This window comes from Diaphorina citri, unplaced genomic scaffold (genome assembly GCF_000475195.1).
Source record: "Diaphorina citri unplaced genomic scaffold, Diaci psyllid genome assembly version 1.1 scaffold851, whole genome shotgun sequence".
In the NCBI taxonomy this organism is placed as follows: domain Eukaryota; kingdom Metazoa; phylum Arthropoda; class Insecta; order Hemiptera; family Psyllidae; genus Diaphorina; species Diaphorina citri.
In genome coordinates this window covers 51,682-74,466 of record NW_007378283.1, presented here as the reverse complement: position 1 = coordinate 74,466, position 22,785 = coordinate 51,682, and the positions used below count along the sequence as shown (strand labels likewise).

Genomic DNA, 22,785 nt, shown 5'->3' with positions numbered 1-22,785 from the left:
ATTTACTGTGTTCCCCGTAATTGTACACCATTATAAACCATATTGTTATTCATTTTACCCATGTGGAATATCTCACACAACGTGAGAGAGGTATGATGAACCCCCGTAATTGTACACCATTATAAACCATATTGTTATTCATTTTACCCATGTGGAATATCTCACACAACGTGAGAGACGATGAAGTATGGTTAGGATGAGCTAGAGTCTAGGTAGATTTTTTTTTTTTTTTTCATGTAGAGATATAAGTAGGTAGGTAAATCATATAGAACAAACCCTTTCTAGGTATCCTGGGTTAAAGATTTATTATACGTATGTATATCTTTACGACCTTGAAATTCCATTAAAGCTAGCACGTAGGTATACGAGTAGGTAAGTACCTAGATATAGCTATTATTGGATATCAGATAAGTAGGTACCTCGGAGTATTACCTAACTAGTAAAACAGTAGGAAGTAGGAACCTATAGCCTATACCGTAAATCTACCTACAATGGGGAGTAGGGGCAAGAGAAAATGGGGTACAAGAGTGACAGGGGGCTAGAAATGGGACTGGGAAAAAAATTCATAACAATCCCCGGGGTTTCTTCACGATTTTTTTGTCTATATGTATAAGGTATGTAGGTATGAATTTTCTTTATCTATTTTTCTTAAATTTTTATTTACTATTTTTCTATGTACGTACGTACCTACTAGGTAGATTTTTTTTTTTTTTCATGTAGAGATATAAGTAGGTAGGTAAATCATATAGAACAATCCTGGGTTAAAAATTTATTATACGTATGTATATATCTTTACGACCTTGAAATTCCATTAAAGCTAGCACGTAGGTGCATGTATAGGTAAGTAAGTAAGTACCTATATATAGGTATTATTGGTTATCAGATAAGTAGGTAGGTAAGTAGGTATTACCTAACTTGTAAAATATTATAGGTTTAGGTACCTACAATGGGGAGTGGGGGCAAGAGAAAATGGGGTACAAGAGTGACAGGGGGCTAGAAATGGGAGTAGGAAAAAAAATTCATAACAGTCCCTGGGGCACTAATACGTTAAGCAGATTATAGACATCAAATTAGATTACTGTTCTATTTATTTAATAATGTGCCATCGGAGATACGAGGGCGGAATTTTTTTTCCAATCATTGTTCTAGTATTTGTCGAAGTGATATCACGCCTTGACTTTTATCGCGAGGATTAGGAGTGCGAAATTATTTCAGTCAAGAACGAGGTACGAGATTTCTTTTGTTCACTTTATTAAATTGTTTTTTGTTTTTTTTTTCTCTTCTTCAAATTGTAGGTACCTAGATGTTTGTTACTTGCAGGTAGGTACGTAGGTAAATAGGTACCTAATGCTTAAGTTAATTTCTGTAAGGTAGGTATATTTCACATTCCACCTCCTCTGGCTGAAGGTATTAGAACCTACGCTGCCACCTGGCAGTCTAAATAAAGTAGGTATGTGGTTTTGTAAAGTAATTCTTCAAATAAAAAGTAAATAAATAAATGAACAAAGTATTTCCCATACCTGAGTTCACTTTCATTTGGTCCCAAGGTTATCAACCTGCGGAAAATTGCGGTTTTCCATGACCATTTTATTTTCAATAAGTACAGAACAGTTTTATTTTTTTTTTTTTTTTTTTTTTTTTTTTTTTTTAGGATTATTCATTTCAAAAAAGCACCACCAAGTTATAATTTTAAAAAAAAAAAAAAAAAAAAAAATCATTGTAAATAATGACTGTCATTGAGCGAACTATGTCATTTACACAACTTGTATGTTATCCTAAGTCAAGACAAATAAGTCACTAACGTCTGTCAATAACATGAACTTAAAGTGGTTATCTGAGAACTGAGATAGTCTTTTGTTTTCTTTGCCGGGGTTTTTTTTTTTTTTTTTTGTTTTTGTTCTTCCTATTATTTATCATATCAGCTTTTCTTCATTAGGGATTTTCTTACATAGGGCATGCAGGATTTCTACTTCATTAGGGAATTTCTTCTTCATCAGGGATTTTTTCTCGTTCTTCTTCATGAGGGAGTTCATCAACGATAACTATTAGGTATTACCTTCGTTATCAGTTCTAGACACCTACATTTTTTTCCATCAGTACCTAGTTCCTATTTCTAATTTGCTGTGAAATGACTAGACTAGACAATAAGTCAATAACACACATTCGTTTTTAGAAGAACACTTTACCTCTCCTAATATACATAACATCTATTTTCCCCCACAACCCGCAATAGATTTCCATAATTCTCTTCGTTTGATAGGTCAATGAGAAAATTTCCCACCCGTATATTTCTTCACATCAAGGCCACATTCACGCTCGCTGCACTTCGTCATTCATAATTCACGTACGTTTAGCCTGCTTTTATTGTGTGAATGTTTAACAAACCTTCACCATATTGCACACATCATGAGATCTGCTGTGAAGTTTAGCGTTAAAATATTCCCAATCCCATGTTGCTGTAGTATAATCTTTAGTAGTCTGTTGTAGTAGGCTGTGTGGTGGGCTGTGGCAGCCTTGACAGCCAGGTCGTGCTTGAGTGGGTGATTGGCGGATTTTCTTCGTAAAGAACAATTTTTTTATTGGTACCTAACCTGACAATTAAGGGGCAAAATCATTTTACTTTTGCTAACAAGTTGATAGCCACCTACGCTTAATTATGAGTTGTAACAAGTCTCAATTAGTAACCGAATACCTACCCAAATAAGTATTCTTGTTAGGGTGAATACATATATGCTAGTCTAGTCTAGTTTATAGTTATAGCTTGGAAGGTAGCGCGTCTGTAAGCGCTAGTTCACGAGGTCGATTCCCACCCTGGGCGAACTTTATCCCAAATAGGTAAAGTCCGTTCTCGGAACGGCTGGCTTGCACCCCATGTTGACAACCACTGATGCATTGCCGGCCTCGAACCTCTATAATAGGGTGGCTGGCTTGTACCCCATGTTGACAACCACTGATGCATTGCCGGCCTTGAACCTCTATAATAGGGTTATCAGGGTACCCATGTTCTATGTAATAGTGCCCCCTCATCATTACTGATATCATAGTCCCTTCCCCCCTATTACACATCACAGCCAGGGCCGTATTTAGAGGGGGACCCTCATGCTTGTTTTTGTCCCTAAAGGCAAATGAGGAGCTGGGTGCAAAAAGGGCAATACCTAAATGAAAATTATCAAGCTGAGATATTTAACTTTAAAGTTTTCAATTTTTCATCAAAATCCTTGAAAAGTATGTTTACAAAAAACGCTGTAACTCATCGAAAAAAAAAAGTTATCACTGCAGATCAAACGCTGGAAGATAGAGCGCACTACGTTCTATTAAAAAAACCGTTTTACGCAAAAAGGGCCAAAAATCCATATTTCCCTTTTTGTATCCAGCTCCTCAAATTACTTTAAATTACATTGCCTACAGGATATTCGGAGAAAAATCTAATGAAACTCACGACAAGTGGGAACTGGCCTTCAGGGTGCATCTGCCAGTCTAGTTAGGTTGAGGATGAGCTAGAGATTAAGGCCCGGATTAAAATCTGCTAGCTAGGAGAAATGATCTGACTCAGGAGAGGATTTATCTGAGAAACATGCACGAGTATCAGTGTACATAATGCAATAAGTAATAATAGTGCTTATTTATACTGCTCGCATAGAACTGAAAAGTCCTTTTACTCCAGCAGTAGGCTACTACTATTATTGTGGTCAAAATGCTCAAATTATATTGAGGATAAAATCCCATATCTCGGCTGGGATTGAACCCACGCCCTCCTGTTTACCAGGCAAGCGCCTTGACCACTACACCACCCAGGCAGGGTAATGTAGGTACAACACGCAAAGTAGGTAATACAATACCTACCATATTTTCTCAAAGTTACCTTCTAGATATCACGGGTTTCAAAATTTCAAGTTATCCGTTGTCCTAGAGTGCTAGAGATTAAGGCCCGGATTAAAATCTGCTAGCTAGGAGAAATGATCTGACTCAGGAGAGGATTTATCTGAGAAACATGTACGAGTATCAGTGTACGTAATGTAATAAGTAGGTAATAATAGTGCTTATTTATACTGCTCGCATAGGAATGAAAAGTCCCTTTACTCCAGCAGTAGGCTACTGCTATTATTGTGGTCAAAATGCTCGCATAGGACTGAAAAGTCCCTTTACTCCAGCAGTAGGCTACTACTATTATTGTGGTCAAATTCTCAAATTAGGATTGAGGATAAAATTCCATACCTCGGCTGGGATTGAACCCACGCCCTCCTGTTTACCAGGCGAGCGCCTTGACCACTAAATAGGACTGAAAAGTCCCTTTACTCCAGCAGTAGGCTACTACTATTATTGTGGTCAAATTCTCAAATTATATTGAGGATAAAATTCCATACCTCGGCTGGGATTGAACCCACGCCCTCCTGTTTACCAGGCGAGCGCCTTGACCACTACACCACCCAGGCAGGGTAATGTGGGTACTACACGCAAAGTAGGTAATACGATACCTACCATATTTTCTCAAAGTTTCCTTCTAGATATCACGGGTTTCAAAATTTCAAGTTATGCTCTTGTACTTTTACTCTTCTATTGCTGATTCTGTTCTCAGCATCGAGAATATATCAGTTGCGCTTACTTGGGTGATGTTTCAAAGTCATAGAGCAGGAAAAATGAGGACCAACGGAATTTTTCTTTTTCTCGGGACTAAAATAGCTAAATAGGCAAAATGAAGACCAAAATCTCCCAAGAAATTATCCAAGACAACTCTAGAATCTGGAAAAGAGTGTGTTTCGGGTTCCCGCGGATTATCACAAGTTAGGGCCCTTCATTGATCTATCCGTCAAGAAAGTAATAGAGTATATTAGATAATTATGAAATAAGTAAAATAATAATTCTCTGCAGGCTTTTAAAAACGACAATCTCATTTCTAATATTGGCCTAGGGCCCACATAACTTTTTCAGAACCATTACTAGAGAAAAGCTTGCCTGAAATATAGAGTGCCTACATACATAATATACCCTGCCTGAAATACATAGAATATGGTATCGTAGGCTTTTGAGGATTCAAGTAGGCTACACTTGCCTGTGTGAACTTATATTGAGGTAATTGTAAACACGACAAAGTTACTGGAAATTGTAAACACTGATGGTGTCATTGGAAATCGTAAACAAGAGTACGAACCTTAGAAAGTTTAACCTTTACAGACTAATTTTCTAAATCTTCAAATGAGGCCATCATATTCAAAATCTTCTAAAGTCACAAATTCTGAATGTTTGTTATTGTATCAATTAATTTCCAAGTAAATAGTAAGTGAATGTAGGTGATATCTAAGTAAATACTTAGAAATCTTAGAATAATTAAGATGTAGAAATTTTGCTTCAAAAGAAGTAAGCAATATTCTTACCCAAGATACTCAGAAAGTAGTCAATGAAGTTTTTAGAAAATTTGTGCAAACATAGCTACTCCTTTTTTCTTCCTTCCACATACCTTACTATCTTCTATCTTGCCATCTATTTATATTTCTGTTCGCTTTTTTTATTGGATTTTCATGTAAACTTTCGTTTCTCTCCCTCTGTCTCCAGTATTTGTTTTAGCTTACAAGTCGCGTTTCTGAGACATTTCCACCTCTCCTTCTCTTCATTTTCTTCATCCTATTCTTCTTCGTTCTCGTCTTCCTCCTCAGTACCTAGTCTTTATTAGTCACTAGCCATATCTCTTGAGTTCATGATCTTCATCTGGTTTGGTGAGCTGTGTCCACATATAGTCGACGGCCGTCAGTACCTTCCATTCGGCAACAAGCTATACTCGCCTACCTACAATAACCTCACTAGTAAAAGACATCTAAATAATTCTACAGTTAATAGCAAATTTTTCCGTCTTGAACAACTCTTGATGAAGAGGGTAGGAAATTTACACTTTGCAGACCAACCGAAGAAAGATCTATTTGACGCTAAGCTTTCCACTAGGGATCTCCTGACGTCGATTCCCCCGATTTCATACCGATTCCCCCGATCGCAAATTTTTAAGCCTCAAGGGTATGCTTCTATTCCCCCGATAGTTAAAAAAAAGGTATATGTCGATTCCCCCGATGAATAGAAAATTAAAAACAGGATTTTAATTTATATTTATACACTTTTCATAGCTGGATGTGGTCTTATCCTCTAATATACAAAACACTAGGGGTATGTACTGGTGATTTTTGTAACCAAAAATAGTGAATACTTGACAGAATCCATTTTCACTTGGAGGCTCGTGTGAATGGTCCAGCTTTTGGTCAGTAATTTCTTTATCTGCCACGGTTTTCGCTAGTAACAAATTTAATGGATGATGACATGATCACTTTGAACTTGAAAACACTTCTAATTAAAATTCTACAAATTGATACGAGGGAGAATTGACGTGCTCAAGTTTTCTACCTGTACACAATAATCGGTGGAATAGAACATCCAGTCCATGGCAACCTTAAAAAAATATCAGGGGAATCGAACACCGGAAATAAGACAAAATCAAAAAGTCGGGGGAATTGAATGCTGTCCGTGTCCACATTTAGTCGACGACCGTCAGTACCCTCCATTCGGCAACAAGCTACTCGCCTACCTACACAATAACCTCACTGGTAAAAGACATCTAAACAATTCTACAGTAAATAGCAAATTTTTTGGCAAAATTTACTCTCAGAAAGCGATGGGTCTCGATAGAGAGTACTTGAAGATTCCATCGTGCTAAAGAGATTTCAAGCTGTTAGTTCCCTTGCTAAGGAATCCTTAGCTCGGAGAATGAGTATGGTGCCTTGGAAGAATAACTAGTGGAAGAGAAGTAGCCTGGATGATGAAGAGGGTAGGAAATTTACACTTTGCAGACCAACCGAAGACAGATCTATTTGACGCTAAGCTTTCCACTAGGGATCTCCTGTCTAGGCGAACAAACAAATGATAAACGCCAAAGTCAACATGAAAGGTTGATAAATGAGAATCATAAAATCTCGAAAACTTTCACCTAGTTGGAAAATTTATATTAAACTGGAACAGAATTTATTGTCATGTTAATTATCAAAACTCTGGGTTAGGTCGACATCTTCAAGCCCCGACTCGATAATTCAATACAACTTACATTACCTACGTCCTAAGTACATACTTCACTGAATAAAGCGCCAAAGTCAAAATGAAAGGTTGATAAATGAGAATCATAAAATCTCGAAAACTTTCACCTAGTTGGAAAATTTATATTAAACTGGAGGAGAATTTATTGTCATGTTAATTATCAAAACTCTGGATAGGTCGACATCTTCAAGCCCCGACTCGATAATTCAATACAACGTACATTACCTACGTCCTACATACTTCACTGAATAAAATAGCTCTGGATCAATAGGTTTCAGTTCTACATTTTTTTCAGAATATTCCAAAATTCGTCAACATTTTGGACTTTGAGTGACCGATTTGACTGAAGATTCAAGTTTACTCAAGGGCACACTCACCTATAAATTCATTCTGCCCTACAATTCTTACCTTGAACTACATTTTCGTTAATATCATCTTATATAAAGAGTCTCTTATTATCCCAAGCTCGAGTTTCAGGCGAAACTGAAATGAGAGGTAAGACGGAGAAGGGAGGGAGATAGGGGGACTAGAGAGAGAAAGAAGGGAAGGAAGAGGGAGGGAGATAGGGGGACTAGAGAGAGAAAGAAGGGAAGGAAGAGGGAGGGAGGGGATATATGAGAGAGGGAGGAAGCGGAGGGTGAGAGAGAGAGAGAGAGAGAGAGAGAGAGAGAGAGAAAGAAAAGAGAGAGAACAAATGGAGGCGAAACTAGAGAAAGAAAAGGGAAGGAAGAGGGAGGGAGGGGATATATGAGAGAGGGAGGAAGCGGAGGGTCTCGAGTTTCTTATTATCCCAAGCTTGAGCGGGATCTACAGGGAACCATTTCTCTACAAAGACCAAGGGAATTAGGGAATACAGGAACTGCAAACAATGCTTCCGTTAGACCATTTGAAACTCTCGTAAAATTCCGATTCTTATTTCCTCCAAGAATGCATCTGTCAAAATCCACCGAGAGGGAATTTTGTGCAAACATTTTATGGTACGGAACATGATTACCCTTTTTCCCTTCTACATCCCTGAAGTCCTGGACTATAATACCTGAACAAAATGAACTACGTGATGCTAAACGTTATTCATCCGTGAATAAAAACACCAGTGTTGCAGTAAGATGGTTGATGGTTGGCGTTCATGCTGAAAGTCCTGGCTTCGATTCTCAGACCATTTCCTCGTATGAAGACCTTTGAAGTCCTAGACTCCTACTCAACTTCCTTTCAATGGATCTTTCGTTAACAGAACCTTAGAAAGTTTAACCTTTACAGTCTAATCTTCTAAATCTTCAAATGAGGCCATCATCTTCAAAATCTTCTAAAGTCTCAAATTCTGAAGGTTTGTTATTGTATCAATTAATTTCCTAGAAAGCTAGAGGTTTATGGGTTCGTGTCCCGATGATGTGCGTGAGAAGATGGAATATTTATAAACAAAACGAACATAATCATCGTTCATACTACAGTGTGCTCCAAAAGTTAGTCACCATGAAACCATTATCTTGGATCAGGGTGGAAATAGCCAAAATAGTGTCCTAATAGATAGGTATGTAAGTTATTAGAATAGGTTTACGTATGTTATTAGTTGTACGTTTTACAATAGGGAGAGAGGTTTAAGTTCCTTGTGATGGTTGATTGGGTAAACCATCGAACAATCAGATGGTTTGCCTAATCAAGAGTTAACCTTAAACCGAGTTTAATTTAAACTCTGATTTTAGCCCGCCCCACCCAATAAAATACTTGCAGACTGAAATGTATCCCAACGGGGCCTATGATAAATTTTATGATTTATGGGGAATACTTTTGAAAACCAATAACCAACCAACCTACATACAATGTTACTATTATTTAACTAAGAAATATAAGGAGGGAGACAGGGAAGGAAAGAGAGGGAGGAAAAAAACGTAACTATCTCCACTTCCCCAGGACTTCTGGAACAGGCTGTAAGTACATGTCCTTGGGAATTAAAGATTTCCTTGTTCTAAGGCTTTACAGGAAAAGTTCACAACACAAATTTCCCAAACTCTTTCTCTATACCACGCGATTTAAATCATACTTACTCAACTTATAGTGGTATCTATAAATTCCTTACTGCGTGTGTTACAACTTTTCCTAACAAAACGTAGCCTAGTTTGAAAATTATGGTACAAAATGATACTCGGTAATAATTTTATTACTTAGCATTTTATCTAGGTACGTTTTCATTAGGAGTCTAGGTAGGTAAGTAGATATTACACTCGTACCTTTGTAACTAGAACTGACGGACCTGTAACTATACAGGGTGGTTCGTGATTTGCGAACCACGCTTATATCTCAGAAACGGCTTTAGCCTAGTTTGAAAATTATGGTACAAAATGATACTCGGTAATAATTTTATTACTTAGCATTTTATCTAGGTACGTTTTCATTAGGAGACTAGGTAGGTAAGTAGATATTACACTCGTGCCTTTGTCACTAGCTACATTTTAATTAGGAGTCAGTCAGTCAGTCTAGGTTCTAGATAGGAAAGTGGGTATTACACTTGTAGGTACCTAGGTACATGTTCATTAGGAGACTTAGGTAGTAGGTAGGTATTATCTGTGTGTTAGTCCGAGTGGAGTAAATCTGGCAGCAATGATTTTTAAAAAAAAAGTAGGCAGCAAACAGGGCAGTTTTTGATTAGACATTCTGGAAATTAGGGCTGGAAAAAATAAATTAGGAAGATGTAGGTCCAGAATTCCTAATCAAAATTGTTGCACCAAATGCACTGATTACTTCTCTACACTATAGAAGTATATAGATATGCAACTTAATTACACAAGTACTAGGTAAGTACTAAGTACCAGTCCGTCAGTTCAAAATTTCGAAATCAGAATTGATTACTTCGATGTTGCCAAATTCCATTCGACGAAAATTGTGAAAAATGTCAATTTTGCTGATATCACCCCCGTTCCTGTCTGTCGCATTTGAAGGGAAGCTCCTTTTTCAAATTTTTCAGTCAATTCTTCATGATAACATATCTTATAACAACAACAACAACAACAACAACACAATAACTACATATTACCCCACTAGGGATCTCCTGTCTAGGCGAACAAACAAATGATAAACGCCAAAGTCAACATGAAAGGTTGATAAATGAGAATCATAAAATCTTGAAAACTTTCACCTAGTTGGAAAATTTATATTAAACTGGAGCAGAATTTATTGTCATGTTAATTATCACAACTCTGGGTTATAGGTCGACATCTTCAAGCCCCGACTCGATAATTCAATACAACTTACATTACCTACGTCCTACATACTTCACTGAATAAAATGGCTCTGGATCAATAGGTTTCAGTTCTACATTTTTTCAGTAAAATGAAAGGTTGATAAATGAGAATCATAAAATCTCGAAAACTTTCACCTAGTTGGAAAATTTATATTAAACTGGAGCAGAATTTATTGTCATGTTAATTATCAAAACTCTGGGTTAGGTCGACATCTTCAAGCCCCGACTCGATAATTCAATACAACTTACATTACTTACCTACGTCCTACATACTTCACTGAATAAAATGGCTCTGGATCAATAGGTTTCAGTTCTACATTTTTTTCAGTATATTCCAAAATTCGTCACCATTTTGGACTTTGAGTGACCGATTTGACTGAAGATTCAAGTTTACTCAAGGGCACACTCACCTATAAATTCATTCTGCCCTAGAATTCTTACCTTGAACTACATTTTCGTTAATATCATCTTATATAAAGAGTAAAGAGTCTCTTATTATCCCAAGCTCGAGTTTGGAACATCCAGTCCATGGCAACCTTAAAAAAATATCAGGGGAATCGAACACCGGAAATAAGACAAAATCAAAAAGTCGGGGGAATTGAAAATGCTGTCCTACTTATCACCTGAAACTCTAGTTACTCCAGTGAACCGTGTAACGATAGTGGGTACCGTAGCCTGGAGCTGCAGGTTGATATAATCATAGCATGCTGGTGTCTTACATCATTGAAGTCATGCTATACGCAGACATGCTAACACGGTACCTATACTGTGGGTACCTGCATGCTAGGGGAGTGTTTTTTCTGCAGGACTGGATGCGATGGAGTGCCACGACCCCAAAATCCAAATCCTGAACTGGTGAAACCAAAAGATTCACCACTGTGTTGCTATTATGTACTTGTTAGTAAAATCGGTAATTCTGTCACATCCACTAATACTAAATTTTCTTAGAAAGTAGACCTAAGCGTCTGATATAAGAATTGGTTCCCATACCCAATAAGCTAACTACACTTTTGAAGCATTTTTTTACACCGTTCCATGTCTGACATGGGAAAATCGTCATTTCCAAACAATACCTTGTATTAGCGCCAGCTCTGATGCAATTTAATTGTAAATTGTATTCCGAATGACAAAAACCTAATGGAATCCAGTAATGGAATGCTGGATGAAAGTGAAAATCAATTTAGAACTCCGTGCTGTCTGCACAGGAAATGAGATTCGAGTTTCCACAGAGAATGCACCAGAAACACAGAGATTGGGGGACGCGCGAGGAAATGCAGTTTTCAATCAGGAGGAATTTTCATATCCGTCACACAAACATTATTTCCCATCAACCCATCATTATCAAATTATCATTGGGATTCTCTTACAAACATCAGGCGTTCTTCTTTAGGGATTTATTGTGAGCTACCTACTTATTCATTTGCTTTTCTTCATGAGGGGTTTTTTTTTGTTCTTCCTATTCATTAGGGATTCTCTTACACTAGGCAGGTGATCTTCATCAGGGAATTTCAAGTTTGTTGTTTATTAGAGTTATCTTTATAGGTAATAAAAATAGAGTGTACCAAGTTTTGTCATAGCACGATTTGCCTCATGGATTTGGTACTTTAGGAGATGATAGTCGGTTATGTATTGACTTGTAGAGGTATGTTAAACCAAATGAAACCTAATGGCAAGTAAACCTGATCCATTAGGCACCGGATCTTAAACCTAGGTTCATAAACCTACTTTTTGATTCGAGCTATTAGTTTGACGATTAGGCTTTTTTTTTCTTTCTTTAAGGAAGTTATGTATAGAGTAGGTACCTACGTGTTGTTACGTTTGGTGCAAGTCCTTCTACCCTTCTAATTTGATTTATACCGAACCATTTAAATCGGAAGGAAATGAGGAAGAATTCTGCAGGAAAATTAAATAAATCTATAAACCCACCATCCACGAGCCGGAGTGAACTCGGGTAGAAAAAGATCAAAGGGAGTGAATTCGTTACCTTCCGAGTTCAAGGGGTCAAAGCGGTCGCCCGGTAAGCCTGTGACCGCGGGTTCAAATCCCAGCCGGGGCAGATATTATTTTTATTTTTTACTAATTTGATATTTTGACTACAAAATAAAATTTCCAAGGGTTAGGTGGTAGAGAATGCCTTCATTCCCTCAGATCATCTACCTCTAGACCGCTTAATCTAAGGATTCCAAAGAACTCAGCATGTTTCAAGCAAACATGGATATCTTCAGACAAATTTAGACAATGACGTGGTTTGTATCAACGCCCAATAAACCTCTGACGTCATCAATATATACCTGCTTTGCTTATGACGTGAACTTTATATATATATATATAAAAAAAATCTGGTGTGAATATCACACGACTTTCCTTATCCTATTGAATGGTGCTTATTTGGGTGTTCTTCTACCCTAACTTTTACAACATCTCTAACCGTCCAGCCAGTATAGCTGAAAAACGCCAAAAAGCGGTTTACCAATTTTCAAGTCTTTAGCTTCTACGGTTCTCGAGGTATTTTGTTTACAGACACACACGGACCAATGGCTGAAACTTTAATTTAGGCTCTAGGGATCTCAAAACGTGTTTTGGCACTAAAAACTGACAATCGAAAATTTGACCCGATTACATTACTTTCCTACCTACCTATAGGATAAGGAAAGTAAAAAACAATGATGACATTACCCTTTCTTCACGATTTAAAAAATACCGGTAAATCGTAAACTTTGACGTCACGGCATACGCTCCCGTAGGCGATGACGTCAGAATTCATTACTCCCGTTTGTGCGCAAGCGTTTCTGCGCATTTTGACGTGAAATCTGACGTCACAACTCTTCGAACTTTTTCATTAGAACGGCAATTAAGAATTAAATTTTCGACCTTTTAAAGTTACTTTTTCCGAGTTTTGACCTCAGATTTGGATTTTTGACAACTTTTTACGTAGGAATCGACATCTTATTAATAATATTTTCCCAATTGCAACTCCTCCATTCTAGGATATCCAAGTCTTCAAGATCTTGATCCTTATTTCCTCATCTTCAGCTTCGCTCGACAGAGTTCCCAATTAGTTTCGTCAGGAAAAACAAATAGTGCACTTCCAGATCCTGGAGATGCCGTTAGCATACCCAATGACCCGTAGCGTGTGAGATGCTTCGGCATGACACAATGTTAATGCTAGACAATGTTTACTTTCCTTATCCTATAATTTAGGAGGGTAGCGCGTCTGCTTTGTAAGTGCTAGGTCACGGGTTCTATTCCGGCCCGGGGGAGGATTTTATCCTGAACGGATAAGGTTCGTTCTAGGAAAGGCCGGCTTTCTCCTATCTTATCTTTCTTTTCTCTTCGCTTTCGGGACGATAAGACTTTGGGCGTTACAGTTTCCTCTGTCCAGCCTCTTAGTGTATTCTCCGAAATTTTTCGTTTGTCAACAAATACTATGAATTCCTATATGTATGTACACATATGAATATAAATTCCTGATGAACAAGTACACATAAACATAAATTCCTAGATACCTACATATTTGAAAATAACATGCTTGTGATTCGCTTTCCTAACAGCTTTGATATAACCTACCCCGAGGAGCGATACACTAATACAGAAAAACATCTTTGTACTTTGTAGTAGACGACCAAGAAATTTAAAGAGCTAGAGACATCGCACATCTACGGAATTTCAAATAAGGAAATTTTCTAATAAGAAATTTAAAGGGCTCAACAGCTTAAGACTCATACTACGAAGATTCAGTAGTCATTAAAATCCGCCCCGGGCGGGAATCGAACCCGCGGCCTAGCGCTTACAAGGCAGACGCACTACCAACTAAGCTAACTAGGCTGGCTCTCAAGACTCATACTACGAAGATTCAGTAGTCATTAGGTGTAGGGTGTAGGGAACAAGAGGATATCAGTCCATTTCTTTTGAAAAGTTTCAAAAAGCGTCTTTGAATTTATCAGACTGGTTTTGAATTTTGGCAAATCCAAAAAGTCTCACCAGTAAATGTTTACTTTCCTTATCCTATAATTTAGGAGGGTAGCGCGTCTGCTTTGTAAGTGCTAGGTCACGGGTTCTATTCCGGCCCGGGGGCGGATTTCATCCTGAACGGATAAGGTTCATCCTAGGAAAGGCTGGGTTTCTCCTATCTTGTCTTTCTTTTCTCTTCGCTTTCGGGACGATAAGACCTTGGCAGTTACAGTTCTCTCCATCCAGCCTCTCAGTGTATTCTCCGAAATTTTTCGTTTGTCAGTTTTTAGTGCCAGAACACGTTTTGAGGTCTCTGAGCCTAAATCCAAAATTTCAGCCATTGGTCCGTGTGTGTGTCTGTCTGCAAACAAAATATCTCAAGAACGATAGGTAAAAGCTAGAACTAGAAACATGAAATTTCTCTATGAAACCCTCAAATGTGACAAGGATGCAACAGGAAACTTTCGATAAGATCGGTGCAAAGGTTGGGGCATTTTGACCGCTTTTTGGGGATTTCAGCTCTACTGACTAAACAGTTAGAAATATCAAAAAGTCATGAGAGAAGACCTCCGCCCAATCCCCAAAGCACATTTAACGCTCAAATAAGCATAATTCAATAGGATGAGGAAAGTTGTGTGATGTTAACACCAGATTTTTCTAATGCTATCCTAAGACACAATGTTTCTAATACATAGATAGCTAGATAGTATGCTAAGTAGAGGAACGCTTTGTTTCTAACCTTAGCTATGAGTTCGGTGTACTGATTACTGGATAAGGTAGATAAGGATGCGTCTTTTACTTAGATCAATACAGTTATTTTTTAATCTTTAATCCATTTTGCTCGGAGAGGATACCAAATTTCATGCTGAATTAAGAATTTCGGGCTGTGTGGAAAATTTTTGACATTGTTTTGTACTTTCCGGAGATTTATTGGCGAAGTATGTGAACTTAGAAAGAATGAGGCCAGCCTAGTTAGCTTCGAGAGTGGCGCGTCTGCCTTGTAAGTGCTAGGTCGCGGGTTCGATTCTCACCCGGGGCGGATTTAATCCTAAACAGATAAGGTTTGTTCTCGGAACGGCTGGTTTTCTCGTAAGTATTCTGTCTTCCTTCTCTCTTCGCTTTCGAGACGATAAGACCTTACCAGTTATAGTTCCCTCCCTCTATCAAACCTCTTAAAAAGAGAGAAAAAAAAAAAAAATGTGTCTTTATGTTATGTAAAAACAAGTCCGGAATCTTTTATGTTGAGATTTTTTTTCTTTTTTAAGGCCCTTTGGCAATTTTCGCACTTGAGTCTAGTACTTCTAAAGTTTATTAATCAGGATTTCTTCGATTATTGAAATCAGATTATTATATGGTTCAGCTCCAAGGCATTTTTTTATACGATTATTTAGCTGTTAATCGAATTTTTACTCTCCTGCCGATGTCGTTCTAATTAAAATACAGAGTATTATAGTTATGTTTGAAATATTAGAGTTAACTTTATAATATTAAAAATAGAGTGTACCAAGTTTTGTCATAGTCGGTTATGTAGAGGTATGTTAAACCAAATGAAACCTAACGGCAAGTAAACCTGATCCATTAGGATCCATTTTGATTCGAGCTATTAGTTTGACGATTAGGCTTTTTTTTTCTTTCTTTAAGGAAGTTATGTATAGAGTAGGTACCTACGTGTTGTTACGTTTGGTGCAAGTCCTTCTACCCTTCTAATTTGATTTATACCGAACCATTTAAATCGGAAGGAAATGAGGAAGAATTCTGCAGGAAAATTAAATAAATCTATAAACCCACCATCCACGAGCCGGAGTGAACTCGGGTAGAAAAAGATCAAAGGGAGTGAATTCGTTACCTTCCGAGTTCAAGGGGTCAAAGCGGTCGCCCGGTAAGCCTGTGACCGCGGGTTCAAATCCCAGCCGGGGCAGATATTATTTTTATTTTTTACTAATTTGATATTTTGACTACAAAATAAAATTTCCAAGGGTTAGGTGGTAGAGAATGCCTTCATTCCCTCAGATCATCTACCTCTAGACCGCTTAATCTAAGGATTCCAAAGAACTCAGCATGTTTCAAGCAAACATGGATATCTTCAGACAAATTTAGATAATGACGTGGTTTGTAACAACGCCCAATAAACCTCTGACGTCATCAATATATACCTGCTTTGCTTATGACGTGAACTTTATATATATATATATAAAAAAAATCTGGTGTGAATATCACACGACTTTCCTTATCCTATTGAATGGTGCTTATTTGGGTGTTCTTCTACCCTAACTTTTACAACGTCTGTCTGCAAACAAAATATCTCAAGAACGATAGGTAAAAGCTAGAACTAGAAACATGAAATTTCTCTATGAAACCCTCAAATGTGACAAGGATGCAACAGGAAACTTTCGATAAGATCGGTGCAAAGGTTGGGGCATTTTGACCGCTTTTTGGAGGATTTCAGCTCTACTGACTAAACAGTTAGAAATATTAAAAAGTCATTAGAGAAGAAAAACCCCCCCCAAAGCATAACTGACGCCCAAATAAGCATAATTCAATAGGATCAGGAAAGTTTTGTGATGTTCACACCAGATTTTTCTAATGCTATGCTAAGACACAATGTTTCTAATAAGTAGGTACTACATAGATATAGCTATTAGATAGTATGCTAAAGCTAAGTAGTGGAACGCTTTGTTTCTAACCTTATCGGTGTACCGATTACTGGATAAGCTAGATAAGGAATTAAGGATGCATCTTTTTCTTAGGTATCTAGATCAATACAGTTATTTTTTAATCCTTTAATCCATTTTGCTCGGAGAGGATACCAAATTTTATGCTTAATTAAGAATTTCGGGCTGTGTGGAAAATTTTTGACATTGTTTTGTACTTTCCGGAGATTTATTGGTGAAGTATGTGAACTTAGAAAGAATGAATCTGAGAACAGTTCAAGTTTTGTCATTTGATATCTTGATACGAATACCTAGGGATTAAGATTCCATATAATTATGATACTATGTAGGTAGCTAGGTAGGTATCTATATCTAGATATCTACCTATGTAATAGGTACCTACCTATAGCCATTTATTCAAAGTTCAATGAACATTTCCTATCAGGGGTGAAAACCTTAGATATGATTTGGGGAGCCTGCTAGGTTCCAAAATCTCATCAAAAATTTCCTTCAGGTACCTATCTATAAAAGAAGACTTTTGTTAAATTTTATCAAAAACGGACGAACCATTTGATAGTAAAGACATGGTGAAACGAACAACGAAGAAACACAAACTTCAGTGTATTTTACAAGACAGACCAATGAAGATCTCAAAAGAAGACGACTTGATGTCAAATAGGTACAATGATGGGTAAAATACACCAATGTTGAGAAAGAAATTTATTGAGATGATGAAGAAAAAACTTTCATGATACAGTCAGTCAATCAAATAGTGAGTTTTACAAACCGAAAGAGTAACAAAGCTTTCATCAACTTCTCACAGAGGTTAAAATATTGACCCTTAGTCGTGATTTCATATACCGAGATACCGCTTCGCAGATAAATAAACGAAGATCCAAGCAGAGTTCACTGCAGGATCAGCATTATCTATTCTCGTTCTATCTGATATTGAAACTAGAATATCAAGGGATTAAAAATTTTATTTCTCAATATTTCTCCTTTTCTTATAAAAATGAAATGACCTAGTGTCCACAACTTATTTCTGGTACCTACAACTCATTTTTTGGGTAGGTAGGTCGTTATACCTACTTAAAACAGGGGTCCCCCCCAACTTTCCTTATGCTATAGGAAGGAAGGTAATGTAATGAAGTGAAATTTTCGGTGGTCAGTTGTTATTGCGAAAACTCGTTTTCTTTTTGGACTGTTAAATCTAACAGGCAACTGTTTTGACCTGTTAAATTTAACAGACATCACCTGTTTACAACTGTTAAATCTAACAGGAACCAATGTCTGTCGTGTTTCAGGTGAAGGCAACAATATGATAGACCAAGGCCCAATCCCACTACCTGTTCTCGCCACCAGGGGGATGAATCTACCCCCATCCCACATGAACCCAGAACCGGAAGGTCTGATTTTACCAAAGAAACCTCACAACCCCTGCATCGACTCCAACGATCGACAGAACCTGCACAGAGAACTTATGTTCAACCAAAAAATGTAAGTTCAACTGATTTAAATCCAGCCAACCTGATTAGTCTTCTTCTTCTTCCTCTTCCCTCTTCTCCCCATTTTTTTTTTTTTTTTTTTTTTTTTTATGTGTGTAAATTCAAGACACTAGGTAGTTGTAAGGGTTTGATGGCAGAGATTGCCTTAGGCAATAATCACCCCCTATTGTAATTTTGTAATTATTAATTACAATAAAGAGTTATCATTATTATTATATTTATATATTAGTTATGACGGTAGCGTGCCTCCCTTGTAAGCGCTAGGTCGCGGGGCCCATTTCCGCCCAGCGCGGATTCGGAACGGCTGGCTTCCTATCTTGTCTTTCTTCTCTTCGCTTGGAGGACCATAAGACCTTGGCAGTTACAGTTCCCCTTGTCTTTCTTCTCTCTTCGCTTGGAGGACCATAAGACCTTGGCAGTTACAGTTCCCTCTATCAATCCTCTTGGAAAAACATCGAAACGATCTTCATAGTCCAAGTCAAGTGAAGGCATAGTATATTCAATTTCACCTCTAGTTATAATGCTACTTGACAAAGTATCCCGTTTGGAAAATATATATCTTTAAAGTGTTTTGATAGAAGGATCTGTAACGACGAAGGTCTCTTTTTCCCGAAATCAAAGAGAAGAGGACTGCATAGGAGAAAGCCAGCCGTTCCAAAAACGAAGGTTATGTGTTTGGTATAAAGTTCAACCCGCGAGCTGGACAGGCACACTACCCTCCAAGCTAACTAAGTTGGCAACACTTTCTTAATGAGTTAATGCGAGCTAAATGGAACGGTGTCAATTAGGTACTGTCTACAGGCAACATTTTTTGGGATAAATCTGCATAGTACTGCATACCTACAACATACAATCCGAATCTAAATCTTTGTCTTCATTGCTCCTTTTCATTTTCAGAGGGAAAAATGTTCTCAATCAAAAGTCAGAACTACAAAGGGCGTTGGAGAAACACAAAGATCATCAGCTGAAGAAAGAAATCGAGAGGGAGAAATTAGAATCCAAAACGCCTTTTGAAAAAGTCATCGAAGAGCGAGCGAAACGGCTAGAAACGGTAAGTTTGTAGGGAAATTTAGAAAAGTCTACCTAGCCAGCCTAGTTAGCTTAGTTGGTAGCGCGTCTGCCTTGTAAGCGCTAGGCCGCGGGTTCGATTCCCGCCCGCAGCGGATTTTATCCTGATGGAATAACGTTTGTTCTCGGAACGGCTGGCTTTCTCCTATCCTGTCTTCCTTCTCTCTTCGTTTTCGGGACGATAAGATCATAGCAGTTACAGTTCCCTCTGTAAAAAAAAAAAAAAAAAAAAAAAAAAAGTCTACCTGAACAAACGAACGATGATTCCTTAAGAGTTGGGACTAAAATCAGAGTTTAATTCGGTTTAAATCTTGGATCGAGCAATCTGTTTTTCACTGCTGTTTTTATTTCGTGGCAATAAAATAACTACTACCTACATTAGCACGCTTGTGGTCTGTGTCGTAGCATGCCCATCCCGTAGTATTTCCCTCATCAAATGGGCGATAAGAGACACAATTATTGTACTCTTCTGGGTCCACAAAGAACTAAACTAAGTACACATTAGATAACGATAGGTATACAACGTAGGTGTGTAGATACGCCATATCTGGTCTTCCTATTCGTCAGTCTATGGTCTAATATGTCATATTGCTTATGCTGTACTCAGTTACAATGTAACGTCAGCCTGCCAATCTGACAAGTAAATTTCTACTGGATAGTTCATCCTCACTAGAACCCTCAGTTCTTGTGCAGATAGGTATATCACAAGTACCTATTCGTAAGAGTCTGGAACTCTGAACCTCCCTGTATCTACGTATTATGACAAGAAGTCACACCCTTTTACAACATCTCTAACCGTCCAGCCAGTATAGCTGAAAAACGCCAAAAAGCGGTTTACCAATTTTCAAGTCTTTAGCTTCTACGGTTCTCGAGGTATTTTGTTTACAAAGTCACACCAAACCGCAAACCTGAGACCACTGACTGTTTCCTTCCGTTTTTTATTAAATTTAATTAAGTCCGTGTAAAATACTGAGCGAATAGTCATATTCGCTAACGGAGAAGCTATGACGAACTTCGTTTAGTGTGGACCCGACTTGGGAAGTGAGAAATACTATCAGGCCGCTCCAAATTTTAATTTTTGGAGTCTGGCCTACAGTGAAGATCCGTCCCCATTTGTCGTTCAGACAAAAATCGTGTCGTGCCCAATAGGAACAGACTCGTTTAAATTGCATTGCCTACAGGACATTCGGAAAAAATCGTGTCGTTTGTAGTGGGAAAACTCTCATTTGAATTACATTGCCTACAGGGCATTCGGAATAAATCGGAAGAACTCACAAGTGGGAACGGGCCTTAAAGGAGAAAAATGAAGCCCGAGGGGGGTGCCCAGGGGGCCCCCTCGCCCTCCTGTAAATACGCCCCTGATATCTTACTACCTACCACGATTTAGAAATTTTATCACGCATGATTCTAAGCTTTATCAATACTGAGGAAGAGGCATAGAAGAAAGTTGTTTCTGGGGAGATCAGAAATAAATATTAAGATTTGAATTCTGTGATCATGGATCGAATCCTAATTACCAAGAGAAGAATCGATGTTAGATGACCCCATGACATAATGCCAAAGAAATACTTTTTATGGCATATATGATATCCATAAGATTACTTTGTCTCAGAAGTATGGAATATACTTAATGTACCTACCAGGGGCAAGTCCTGAGATTTTTCAAAGGGCACTCTTAAAAAAACCAAATGTCAGCCTAAACTCCAACCTCGTCTAAACACGGGAAAAGGCGAAGATTTTTATTATTATATTTATCATTATTAAAAATTTCACATGAACAACTACTCTTATTTTATGTCTGCCAGTAAAGTATTGTAGATATTACTACTAATAATAGGTAATATGACGTAATCCTGAATCTCTAATGAACTGTTGACCCCTCCATAAGCCTTATCATCATCACGCCAAGTTTCTCCTTATCTGTCGAAAAAATATGACTGCCGTCTTTCTCGCGCCATTTGTTCATGTTTGGTGCTGTTTTCTCGTTTTTCACACATGCCCTTGCTGCTTAGCATGTCAGTAAAAAAATAATAGTGCCCTATGTTTGAGCTATTTGGGTTGCCCAATAGTATTTCCTTCCCCTGATAGTATTTTTATTTGTTTCTTATTCACAGCTGGAATGCCAAGATCAGGGAGACTCTATTCGAGATAAAGACACCCCAGAGTTTCTACAAGTCCATGCCAAACTACGAGCCAAAATGGAATCCAAGTAGAACACCACCCAATCCAACCTGTATTTTCCTTTCGGAAACAGAGACGATTTTTGAAGCTTTCCCTCTTTAAAAGGAAAATAGGTACGGGAATTAGTTCAACCACTAGGTGGCGTGGTAGCGCCTATTCTAAACTATTGGAAATCCAAGATGGCGCATTCCCAACCATCGAAGATTAAATTGGGAATACACCATTACATTGCATTGAAATTTCTGACGAAATCCCCGCGTGCGGAGTCCAGTATGTAGGACTATTGCACCGGCATAAATAAACCATCTTGAAATGGGAAATCGTTTTTTTTTTTTTCCGGAAGGAAAATGCAGCTCTTATCTTCGAAATATCGGTATCTGTTCAAATTACATTAAGTACCAGGACATCTTGCAATGATGTTCGGAATGAGGATAATTCTAGGTTATTGATTTATTTTCCAATATAGTTTCTGTTGGTTTTTTTCTACCTAGATAATACTTTGCAATCGTTTTAAATTATTACGTAGCAAGGCTTCATACACCTAGGTACCTACCTATGTTAACAGTGTGAATCTAGGTACCTACTCACATCTCTCATAGGTACCTATCAACTGTGAAACAACGCGCACTTGAGACCAAGATAGGTAATACGTATTAGTTAGTGGATGTGCTATATTTACGTCTTCCTTATTTGTCGATTTTTCTCTCCTATACATATACGTACGTACCTAATTTTCTTCACGATGGTTTTTTTCTTCTTTCTATTGATATAATTATTGTTCTCGTGTAATTTGTGTACCTTTGGAATTGGTTAGGAAATGTCGTTTATACCACCAAGAAGTTGAATAATCTTCTTACCAATACCTCTACAATTTGATGTTGCAATTTTGAGAGAAAAAAAGCTATCTTGAACCATCATTAACTAATTTCACATTCATTTTAGTTCAGCTGTATGATAAATTAATAATAGTGTGTTGGGATTTTAATTTTAATTAAATGAATATTATGGATCAACTACATTTATGTGTTCTCTTCTTGGGGGTATAAAACCGTATTTGTTCTTTTTGATTTGTCGTGATAAATATTATGGATCAACTACATTTATGTGTTCTCTTCTTGGGGGTATA

The 22,785-nt window shown here is 37.7% G+C and overlaps 1 protein-coding gene across 1 annotated transcript; it reads left to right on the top strand.

Annotated features, from left to right (window-relative positions):
* Nucleotides 1-1,297: 1,297 nt before the first annotated feature.
* LOC103512554 (protein FAM107B) lies at nucleotides 1,298-22,013 on the top strand. The gene is made up of 4 exons (XM_017445450.2): nucleotides 1,298-1,320; nucleotides 18,210-18,402; nucleotides 19,308-19,461; nucleotides 21,593-22,013. Exons 2-4 carry the CDS (start codon nucleotides 18,224-18,226, stop codon nucleotides 21,689-21,691), a joined length of 432 nt encoding a protein of 143 aa, XP_017300939.1. The 5' UTR covers nucleotides 1,298-1,320; nucleotides 18,210-18,223; the 3' UTR covers nucleotides 21,692-22,013.
* Nucleotides 22,014-22,785: the final 772 nt, after the last annotated feature.

Bases quoted from the DNA above. Each gene is read 5' to 3' on its own strand.
- LOC103512554 (XM_017445450.2), top strand. From the start codon at position 18,224: ATGATAGACCAAGGCCCAATCCCACTACCTGTTCTCGCCACCAGGGGG. The intron at 18,403-19,307 runs GTAAGTTCAACT...TTTCATTTTCAG, and splicing joins CTTATGTTCAACCAAAAAAT to AGGGAAAAATGTTCTCAATC. The intron at 19,462-21,592 runs GTAAGTTTGTAG...TCTTATTCACAG, and splicing joins GAGCGAAACGGCTAGAAACG to CTGGAATGCCAAGATCAGGG.